At 52.2% G+C, this 11029-nt stretch overlaps 2 protein-coding genes across 5 annotated transcripts; both read right to left on the bottom strand.

Annotated features, from left to right (window-relative positions):
- Positions 1–86: 86 nt before the first annotated feature.
- Frey1 (Frey regulator of sperm-oocyte fusion 1) lies at positions 87–2331 on the bottom strand. Of its 3 annotated transcripts, XM_076929296.1 has the most exons (5): positions 1943–2331; positions 1448–1606; positions 628–655; positions 396–469; positions 87–233 (listed from the first exon to the last, which is right to left on the bottom strand). In XM_076929296.1, exons 1-5 carry the CDS (start codon positions 2010–2012, stop codon positions 112–114), a joined length of 453 nt encoding a protein of 150 aa, XP_076785411.1. In that variant the 5' UTR covers positions 2013–2331; the 3' UTR covers positions 87–111. The 3 variants fall into 3 exon arrangements, with proteins under 3 accessions (XP_076785411.1, XP_076785410.1, XP_034350729.1); XM_076929295.1 differs by having other exon boundaries at positions 1448–2331; XM_034494838.2 differs by having other exon boundaries at positions 628–2331.
- A 146-nt stretch (positions 2332–2477) lies between these two features.
- Pex16 (peroxisomal biogenesis factor 16) lies at positions 2478–8030 on the bottom strand. 2 transcript variants are annotated; one of them, XM_034496924.2, is made up of 11 exons: positions 7631–8030; positions 7400–7435; positions 6601–6677; positions 6139–6272; positions 5913–6013; positions 5053–5133; positions 4779–4931; positions 4621–4693; positions 4376–4495; positions 3163–3227; positions 2478–2659 (listed from the first exon to the last, which is right to left on the bottom strand). In XM_034496924.2, exons 1-11 carry the CDS (start codon positions 7740–7742, stop codon positions 2601–2603), a joined length of 1011 nt encoding a protein of 336 aa, XP_034352815.1. In that variant the 5' UTR covers positions 7743–8030; the 3' UTR covers positions 2478–2600. The 2 variants fall into 2 exon arrangements, with proteins under 2 accessions (XP_034352815.1, XP_076785409.1); XM_076929294.1 differs by lacking the exon at positions 6139–6272 and having other exon boundaries at positions 7631–7742.
- Between the last annotated feature and the right edge of the window lie 2999 nt (positions 8031–11029).

The raw sequence follows: 11029 nt of genomic DNA, 5'->3' as shown, positions 1-11029 counted from the left end.
TATTTACTCAGCCACTACAGAGGTGTATTTACCTCTGCCAGGCCGCCTTGCTGCACACAGGCTATCGAGCCAAGCACTTGCTGCCCAGAATAGCTTTATGTGGGGTTCCCATCACAGGTTCACATCATAGTAATAGTCAGCCATGTTGGGCCCGTCCCGCTTGCGCTGCTGGGCCTGGGAGAGAAGGGGTCGGGGCCCACTTGGCCATGGGTGCTTGGGTCTGACCCCATAGTCTAAGGAGAGAAGAGAATAAGGGTGGAAAGAAATGCTGACTTGGAATGGGGCTGTAGCCAGCTCTCCAGAGGCAGTCTGGGAGTAGACTTAGGGCTTGACCCTAGGAGACCTAGGGGAACTTGCTGTGCGGGGTGGGGGAGGGGAGAGAAATACTACCCTACCATCCACCAGGCCTGAGAGAGGCTGCAACAGTTCCAGCGGGGCTGAAAATTCCTCAGGAACAGATCGCTGAGACCTATGGGAAATATTGCTGTGCTGAGCCCTTAACCCCAAAGGCCATTACATTACCACTTCTTTGTGAGGGACAATCCAGGGTGAAGACTTCATGAACTAACTGACCAGGATAATGGTCAGGCCCTTTCAGTCTTCTAGGCCCTGAGGCTCTGACCTTACCTCTGGGGCTGAGGTCGAAGGAGTGCACCTGCCAGGATGAGGTAAAAAAGGAAGAGACTGAGCCCGGCCCTGGGGTACAGAACCCCAAGCATGGCAAGAACCATCTTCTACACAGTCCCTGCTGTGGCGTCTACCTGCCCCTCCCCCAGCTAGACAGAACCTGGTGCCAATTCTCAGGGCCACCTCACAAAGGGCATTAATTCCAGAATTCAGCATCAGCAGCACCTCCCTTTTGCGTCCTGGACAAGACTGTCCCACACACATCCCTGCCAGGACATAACTCCCTTCAGTTCTAGGGACCTGGAATCCCATACTATCCAACTCCAAAGCCCTGTTCATCACTCCTAACTCCTGGATGCCACCATAGTCCTCCATACCCACAATGAGTCCTCATGGTGTGCCGGGGTTATCTGTCTCCTGTCTCAGTGCCTTGGGTGAGCCTCTCCCATGTCATGCCTGGTATCGGAGCACCCACTCACTTTCATCTCAGCCCACCGACCCATTCACCATGAAGTGCTCAAGATACATTCAACCGCTCCTTTCCCCACTGCCCAAGTGTATGACACCAGAGCTTCCCTGGGGCCTCGGGCCACCCACTCCCTATGCCCTTACACCACAGCTCCAGTGAGGTCCATGATGCTGCAGTCAACCATCTATCCACAGCCTTCTCTGCCCAGGCTGCTGACAGAACACTGAGGGCTAGAGTGGAACTTGGTGGCTGAGTGTCTACCCAGCTCCAAAATGACAAGACTGGTGTTTTTTGTCTCACAGCCTGATGGGAAGCTTGTCTCTCCTTTGCTATCTATCCCGCAGGAGGCACCTGCCACTGTGCTGTCCGACAGTTTGCTTCTGTCTCCATGACCCCAGCAGAGCATACACACGGACTTCCTCTGGTAGTCAGGACCTGCAGGGCTGGAACTATGCACTGCATGGCACCAAAGCCCACTACAGTGCAAGCACCCAGAGGACGCCTGTCGGGCTAAGCAGAGGGTCACAAGTTCTAGAGCCAACAAACCAACAGGCTGCCCTGGCTCACAGCAGGGGTCTGTGGGTCTCAGAATCATTGTGACAAGCATGTCAGGTTAAGGCTGGGACTATGAGGGCATCTTGGAGGGGAGACCTGAGGGACAGGTACAGACAGTGGTCTCCTGTCAAGTGGCACCACTGCTGGAAATAGTCCACACAACAAAAGGACAGGAACAAGGGAGGTGTGACAGCTTAGCCCTGTGGTCCCACAGTGAGACTGCCACTGAGTCTGGGGATCATGAGTCTCTTGTCTAAAAAAGGGAAGGGCAGAGGAAGAGAGGACAAGTACTGAGGACAGAAGAGTTCAGGTCCACACAGTCCTGCCAGGCCCTCCTCTGTCTTCTCCAAGTAGCCTGCATGGCTCCAGCAATCTCAGTCTTCCCGAGCCAGTCAGCCTGTAGAGTGTCAGGGAGGGAACTCCAGCACACACCCAGAAACTGCCCATTTTCTGACAGACTCAGGGTCACACTCTAGCTCCTCATATAGAGAAAAGCTTCTCCTAGGGCTTGCTGTTCAGCCCCGCAGGGGAAAGGATACACAGGCCCTGGCTACAAAGAATGTTAGACTGTGGTAATCCAGGGCCTAGTTTAGCTTCTCTTCACCAGGAGCCAGTGAGAGAGAAGCATCCAGTCATGCAGCTGAGGTAAAGGGTGACCCATGCTAGAGAAGGCTGTCACAACTGCTCCCTGGACCTGATGGAGGTGACCTGCCCAGTGACAAGGAGCAGACTGCAGTGGCTTCATCCCAGGAGGGTGAAGAACAGCTGTGGTGACTAGGGCTGAAGACGAGAGCTGCCAGGAGAAGTTGGCTGATGGACACAGAGCTACATGCTGGACACTACCAGAGTCAGGTTTATTAGAGAAGGGGCCTGGGGAGCTGAAAGAGGCCCTGCCCAGAGCAACAGAGCACACCACATGGCCCACTCTGCACCAGCTCCTGTGTGTCTGTCAGCCCCAACTGTAGAAATAGATTTTCTGCCAGGAGGGCAAGTAGTCCATGAGCGGCCCTGCAATGAAGGGAAGGAGGAGTTAGAGGAACCAGGCCCCTGGCCCTGCCCTGTGCCCTTTTCTGACACTGCCACAGCAGAGCAGCTCAGAAACGCACCTCCTGCTGCATCTCCTGCCTCTGCTGCTATGCTGGAGACTACACTACAGACAAGGACCCCTGGCTTCCAGGGAGCCAAGGAGCATGATCGGCATGTCTTCCCTATGGTCAAGTACACAGATAGGCCCAAGGCCCCTCCTTGCCTTACCAAATATTCAGGTCCCAGAGGCAGGAGAAGGCTTGCCAACTTGATGTGGCCTAGTAATCCTGCACAGACACTGTTCTGGCCACATCCCCACCTCCATGGATCACCTTAGGTCCTGGAACTGTCACTTCCCAGTACTGATTTAAGGTTCGCTCCTGACAGCCCAATAGTCAAACCAAAAAAGGACAGAGCAAACTTTACAATGGGGCCCTCTGTATCTCAGGGACATTCCTTGACCACGCTGTCCTACCCACACTTACTTGCTACCAGGCCAACGCCAGGGATGTGGTCTGCAAGCAGCTGGAGCAGGAAGAGGATCTTGGCTCTGATTGGGGAAAAGAAACAGCATGCTGAGGGGCAGGATGGCTTCCTGCTCACCAGGAGCTAAAGACTTTTACTGACCACCAGGCATTTCAGAAAACAAGGGACTAGGATGGACCCCAATATAAGGCTAGACCACCGGCACTCCACCTGTCCACAGCTGCACGGACCTAATGTCCACAGCTCTGCCAGCTTCTCAGCTGGTAGGCACCACTCACACTACTCTCTACTACCTCCCCTCTTTTCTACCTCCCTACCATTGGTATTCAACAACAGTGCTTCCTAAGGGTCACTTCAGAGCAAGGTCTGTGCCCTGGAAGTTTCTGGAGGGAAGGAAGCTAGTAGAAGAACTGAGCTACATAGAAACCTCCCAAGCCAATGCTCAGAGTAGTTAGGGATCTGGGAAGGGGACAATGCTAAGAAAGGTCCCCTCTGCCTCAGAAAGAAGCTTGTTTAAGATATGGGACTTCCCACAGGGGAACCTGGGGTGGGACACTGAAAGAACATGTGTGCGTTTGCTGAACATGTGATTCAGCGGGAGCACACTTGCTTAGTGTGAGGCCTCAGGTTTGGTCCCCGGCAGTCCTGGGCAAAGACCTGACATTCATCACGTCATTATATACCAAGCTCGAGCAAACAGTTATCCCACCCTACACGACCTATCAGACAGGCACCATCAGTGTCTGTCTTTACAGGCGAGGACATGAGCCCAGCTCCACTCAGACACTATCATATATCATAGTGCCCTGGCAGGCCTTTTTGAGAGATTTCTCTGGCTAATGCAGGGGCTCTGATCTTCATAGGTGATCAATGTGGGATGAGCCCAGCAGTAACAGCCTAGTTGGGACCTGTTTAGTTGCCCAGCCCCATTGAAGCACAGGGCCTGCTCTGAGAAGTGGATATCCTATAGTGAAAAGAACTGGAGAGGGGTGGTCTGCATCAGTTGTGCCTTGCGGACCTTGTACCCTACTGTCAGTAGTCTCTCGACACCAAGTATGCAAGCTCACACTGGCCTGTGTCCTTTGAGGGCAGGCCAGGTGGCTCTTGAGGCTGCTTCCTGGACAGCACCTGAACCAGCAGGTATTCAGCAGACCCCAATCCTCTCTATGCAGCATGGAATAACCTTGGTGATGTGAGGAAGTTAGTTCTTACTCAGAGAACCGGTCATAGAATGGTGAGCGTAACAGGTAGTATAGTAGCAGGATTGTGCGGCGCCTCAGTTCCAGCCGCTCCCTCCGGGTCAAGTTCTTCCTGTCACTCAGGAGACTCAGGCTGTAGGGGAAGGGGCATAGGGACAAGGATGACCTACGACCCTGAGAAGGAAAAAGCCACAGACTGGGGTAGCCACACAGCAAGCAGAAAGCCCCATAGAGCACCATGTCCTCACCCATTCTCACCTAGTCATATCCACCACACCCGACAACAGCCAGGGTGTCCATGATCGCTGACCCCACAAGCCCAGGCTGAGCACTGACGGTCAAGATGTCAAGGATGTCTCCAGTGCAGGGTCCAGCTCAGCTCCTCCCTAACCCGCCTCCAGCACAGCTAAGGATACAGTGCAGCAGGGGCCGGGCGATATACAAAGACTCTGCGATGGTCTCCTGCAGCCCCAGAGGTGTCGGGGGTGTGCTCAGTTCTTCCTGCTGCTGTTTCTGCCGAATTTCCCGCTGCTGGGGTGCTCCCCAGTGCCGTGAGTGCAGGGATGGGCCTAGAACATAAAGACAAGGTAAGCGAGCCAGGAGCAAAGTGGGTGCTGACAGAAGCCAATCCCTCAGGCTCACACTGACCTCAGCACCTAGGTGCCCAGTCCAGCTACATCTTCCACTTACTGTTCTGGAGGGTTCGCACCACTCTGTTTGACCGTTTCCCCACATATGATGGCTCCTGGCTGCCCAGACTGCGGTCACCATCTAGCAGGGATAGACAGGACATAACATAAGAGGGACACATTCCTAGCAGAGCCTGCAGAGAATATGTGTGCAGTGAATGCTTGAGGAGCTACCAGGAGAACACAAGAGCCTATCCTCAGGCAGCAGCTGAACTAAGGGAATCTCACCCAGAGACTGTGGTTTGGCAAGAAATCTTTCCACAGAGGGAAGCACTCTGGAACCTACCCTGGCCCAGGAAGAGGCCATCATCACTCACAGTCAGTAAACCAAGAGCCTAGGCTTCCAAGATACTGGAGGAAGGATAGGAGGGCCGATATCTATTGGGGCTACAGGACCATGGGGCTATATTCTCTCAATCTTTTGCAGTCGAGTTCATGTGGAAAGTATATCACTGTCCCCATTCAAGGTAAGCAGAAAGACTTGAGGCTGATGGAGGAGCCCAAAGCATCCAGGCACCTTGCCTCTTGAGGCTACGGTTCATGATACAGAACCAGGCCCAGGACAATTTCAACAGGACACCTATCTTGCGCTGATGCTCTGTCCCTAGTTCCTATAGCCCACAACAGAAAAGGAGGACTCTTGCACAAGTCCCAAGTTCAGGGATGGGGTGTAGCTCAGTGGTAGAGCACTTGCCTCACATGTACAAGACACTGGGTTTGATCACCAGGTTCTTAAATGTAAATAAACTCCCAAGTTTAAGTTCTAATTTTCTCCAAATCTTCTCTTTTCCTTTTTTATAGAATAAAGGAACCACAGAGCAGCCCATGTCCCACTCCACTCCTGGTAGAGAAGCAGCTTACCCAAGGGCTGTGCCTGGGTCTCCCTGTCCAGTGGAACAATGGGGGGTGATATCTGAATGCCAGCCTTGAACCAGATCAGCAGGAACATGCGCAGGACGGCCCTAGATGGGGTTATGACCGTTAAGGGAAGTGGCTAGAAAGAAGGTAGCAAGGCTGCTCTGCTGAGCACCCTCATTGCTGGACTGGGTCACCCCACCTGAGTCCTGCCCTCCACAACCCAACCTACTTGGCCAACTGGATGAGGGCAATGACGAGCCAACGGCCTACTTCACCCCACGCCTTGGCAGCCCCCATCTCCATGAACACCTCCACACACTCCAGTACACTCAGCCATGTCAGTAACTTCTGCTGGGACAGCGACTGCAAGAAGCCCAGAGGTCAGGGAGCTTCTCTAGCTCCAAGTGCTGTCCTAGAGAAAGTGGGCTGCTCCAGCAGGTGGGGACTTCCCTCTTTCTAAGCCTAACACCTGAGTTCCATACCAATTCCACGGCTACCAGGCTGGCCAGCCTGGGATAGGCCTTTCTATGTCTCTAAAACTTCATGCATGAGACAACTAACAATTGGTCTGAGGCTCTTGTGGACACGTCTCACACTCTGAGACTACAACATGTACCACACATGCTGGTCATTACTGTTTTCTTCCCAACTCCCTGAGCTTCCCACCCTTGGCTCCTGGCAAAATTCTCACCACAGGCAACTTTTTTCGAAGCTCCTTCCGAAGAATCCCGTCATTGAGCAGCACAAGCAGGTTAGAGGCAGAGTACACTGAGAAGCAGAGCGTGGTCTTGAGAGGCTGGCTCTGATGTAGCCTTTACCCCTTTCACCTTTACCCCAGAACTCTACTGATTACAGTGACCCACAGACTGTGTGGAAACCAACAAGCCTCTCCTCCCACTTCCTCAGAGCCCCATTCTCTCCAGGATGACATCTGGACCAATAAGAAATGAGCTCCTTCGATTGACAAACCAGCCCTTGCTCTGCTGGGCAGCAGTGGTTACTGAGCTGATCACAGCTGCCTTCATGTTCCAAACAGCCAAGTGTGTGGCCCCACCACCTCACCTTTGCTCTCTACAGATGGCCCCCTGAAGGACTACATCACACCTACCTTTCAAAATCTACCTCATCCTTTCAAGATCTTCACTACCCCACAAAGCAAACACCGCTGAGGCACTTACAGCATAGAGGTTGTGGCATTTGAATATTGGTCCTGACATCAAGAACTTTTCTGAACTTTTATCTCCTCAGCTGGACAGAACAACAGTGCCCTTCTCATACTCATAGGGTTGACGAACTAACAAAGTCAGGAAAGTTGCTTAATTCTAAGCAAAACCAGGAGTGAATAGCCAGTCAAAGTCCTCATGGGTCTCCCATCTCTGGGAACATCAAGTGTCCTGGACAATGGACAGCTGATCTAGGGGGAAGCTCAGGACCTACAGTCAGGGTTCCTATGGAAGCCTTCTCCCTCCCTAGCCCAGAGTCCAACTCACCCAACTCAGACAGCTCGTGTGAATCGGAGAAGCGACCTAGGGAAGAAGGCACAGAAGGCGTTGGTGAGCGTTTCTTTTACCCCGCAGCTTTGGGTTCCCTAGTTTCCTATACACCACAGGAACCTAGACAGAACTCAAGTACTGCGACCACTACTATGGGTCAGCAGGGAAAGGGCCATAGGGTTCATGGGTCAGGGTCCCGAAGAAATGGGTCAAAGGTTAGTGTGGTACCTGCCAGCAGGTAACTGAGGCCCCGCACAGCCGTCTCCAGCTGGGCCGTGGCGGCTGGATGACGAGTCACGTACTCCTGGTAGCGGAGGCCCAAGAGCCGCAGCTTCTCCATCCTGTTTTGGCCACTGACAGTCCCACCGGCCGACAGCAAGGCTGGCAGCGGTGCCCAGCGTCCTGAGCCCTCCTTCCTGCTTCCGGCCCTAAGCCCGCCTCCCAGTTGCTCAACTTCCGCAGCCCAGGACGACTTAGACACGCGGAGCACCTGAACGCCCCTTCACCCCATCTCTAGCGCCTCCTCCCCGCAATCATGAGCTCCCACCCTCCCTCCTTCCAGCCATTGGCTCCTTCACTCTCCGCCCTGAAGCTTCCTAGAACCTCCGGCACCGATCTTCAGCCTTCTTGGTTGGCTGTCTTAGCGCCTGCGCAGTTACAGCTTGACGGCAGGTTGAACAGTTCATACTAGAGAAGGGAGGGCGAAGCCTCAGACTTTCTCAGCAGATCGCCGAGAGCTCGAACGGAAGGGTCGGGAAGCAAAGAGCTTGGTATTTAAGGCACAGGGAACCTTGAAACTGTCGTGAATGGGTCTCGGCAGCCGCCATTCTCCAGTTTTTCACAAAAACCAGTGCCGGGGAAACTGAGGCAAACCTAGCCAGCAGATTTAGGGCAGTGGCTTCGGCTTCAGCTCGTTCAGAACATGTGGGCCCCCAAAATCCGAACCCGATTGACTACCTAACGCAGAAAACACCCTGGCCTATCCTTCTGCTCCCCGTTTAGGGATGACCCTGCTCTTTAGCTTCCCTGATCTGCACCTCGGGTTTCCTCATCTACAAAATTACTTGGGCACGAATTGGACCTTGAACTCGGAACGAATCCCAGCGTTTTCTGGCCCTTAGATGCACCTCCAGGCTCTCAAGCTGGGCCCCAAGAGTTGGTGGTAACTCCTGAGGATCCATTCCTGAACCGAACTGAAATGCTGCTAGAGTCAAGGTGCTGGAGAAGTGGAGGGAGGGAAACGTTCCTGGGAGGCTGTTGATTGGCTGTGGGAAGAGGGGGCTTGGCAAGTCTGCGCCATTGCGGACTCCGCCCGCGAATTTATGGTGTACAAAGAATAGTAAAACATTTATTTAATAGCTTACTAGATATTATCTCCAGACAAGGACAGAATATGCCCAATTATGTCCATACAGTACATTAAATGCATGTACGAAAACGTTATAAGGAAGCCCATTATTTTGGTTTGCTTGTTTTGAAACAGGATCTTATTGTGTACCCCTGGCTGGCCTCAAATGCATTGAGATCTGCCTACGTTGGCCTCCCAAGTGCCAGAATCAAAAGCATGTACCAGCACAAAAGGCGAAGCACATTGTTTTGTACAAGTAATATACACTAATAAAAATTCTCAGAAGGCTACTGGAGAGATGGATTAGGGTTAAGAAATGCTCATTCAGGAATCTTTTTAAAAGCTGGGCATGATGCTAGAGAGATGGCTTGGATAAAAGAGCACTTGTTCTTGTGCAGAACCCACATGGTGGCTCACAACCATTCACAATTCCGGTTTTAGGGCATTCAATGCCTTCTTATGATTTCTGCAGGCACACATGTGAATATACATAAAGACACGCAGGCCAATTCATATGCATACAGTGAAATAAATTTTACAATAAAAAAATGGACATAGTGCCACATCACTGAAAGTAATTCCAGCAAGCACTCGAGAGGGAGAGTCAAGAGGATGGCTGCAAGTTCAAAGGCAGCTTCTCCCATGTGGTGAGTTCCAGGTTAGCCTGGGCTAGAGTAAAACTTTGATTTTAAAAATCAAATTTAAGTTAAGTTTTAAAGTGCCTGCTGTATCTGGTCATGAATGGAATGCTTTCTTCTGAGCCAGAGCCGGGGCATTTTAAGAAGCACAGGCAAAAGGAAGTCACAACACACCTCCACTTCCTTCCTTCCCTTTCTTTGATCAGTGAGGAGCCATGCTTCCATTGTTGCCAACCACATTCATGCCAGTGTCAGGAAAGGATTCGTGAGTCTCAGAAGAGTCTGTGATATGGGAACCGGGGACATCATTTTTTTTTTTTCACCCTGTCCTGAGGCCTCCACATGCTCCTCATCCTGCTGGTGATTGTGATGGTTCAGTCTTTATTGTCGGCTTGGTTGGTTTAGAGTCACACAGAAACATACCTCCCGGGCTATGGAACCATATCCATGGGTGTGTTTCTAGAAACATTGAATCCAGAGGCCTCAGTCTGGATGTTTGTTTCCTTACCCCTTGGATTATAGTCCTGAGCTGAGTGAAGAAGAAAGCAAACTGAGCACCCGCGTGGTCTCCGTTTCCTGACTGTGGATACAATGTGGCCAGCTGCTGCTGGCTTCTGGGACCACCGCTTTCCCCACTATGATGCATTGTACCCTTAAACTGTGAACCAAAATAAATACCTACCTGAGCTTACTCTGCCAGGTGTTTCTTTTGTCACAGCCATGAGAAAAGTAAGTCATGTATCAGTCTTGTCTGATTGGTGGGAACTCTTCCACAGATGAAGCCCAACATGGCCCAACTTTTTTGTTTGTTTGTTTGTTTGTTTGTTTGTTTTCGAGACAGGGTTTCTCTGTGTAGTTCTGGCTGTCTTGGACTCACTCTGTAGACCAGGCTGGCCTCGAACTCAGAAATCCACCTGCCTCTGCCTCCCAAGGCCCAACTTCTTATCTTAGGTAGCACAGCAAGGCCCTGACCAAAAGGCTTATGGCAGTGTCATCCCAGAAGGATCCAAGACATGATGAGGCAAGCTTGCCTTAGGAACTGGCCTCAGGACTTCAATGAGTTTACTACCTTTTGAGCCACCCACCCCTCCAACCCTCTGCTGCAGCTGAAGTGAAGGTGTATGTGTTTGTACTTATCTGTACATGCGGGTAAGTACTTAGGTGCAAGATTTCATCAGATGGTCTTTTGTTCTCGGGAGGAAAGAGAGGCCCAGAGGACAGAGTGGTACACCACCTCCCACCTCCATACTCCCACTTCACCCCAACAGTGAAGGGCCCTTCTCTCCAGGAGAGGGGACTTGGTCCAGCCAGGCTGGCAGCAACAGAGCTACCTGAACTTTTTTCTCTAGATCTGAAGGCCGATTAGACTCCAGAGACAAAGAGCAGAGGTGTGTGTGCAGGCTTGGCAGGCTGGAAGAAGGCCCCTCCCTCTTGGATTCCTGCCTGGACCTGGCGGCAAGGCTAGGCTGCAAAGGCTGGGCTGCAAAGGCCTCTGGATAAATTGTGCTGGGTCCTTACACCTTCAGTGTGTCCCAAACTACGGGGAGAAGAAAGACCAGTTGGACAGGCACAGCTGAGGACAGCAGAAGCCTAGAGAGGGTGCAGGACAGGTCCAAGGTCACAGAGTAAAGTCCTGGGCAG

This window comes from Arvicanthis niloticus, chromosome 2 (assembly GCF_011762505.2).
Source record: "Arvicanthis niloticus isolate mArvNil1 chromosome 2, mArvNil1.pat.X, whole genome shotgun sequence".
NCBI classification, from domain to species: domain Eukaryota; kingdom Metazoa; phylum Chordata; class Mammalia; order Rodentia; family Muridae; genus Arvicanthis; species Arvicanthis niloticus.
The sequence above is the reverse complement of the archived record's forward strand: the minus strand, read 5'-3'. Positions and strand labels throughout refer to the sequence as shown.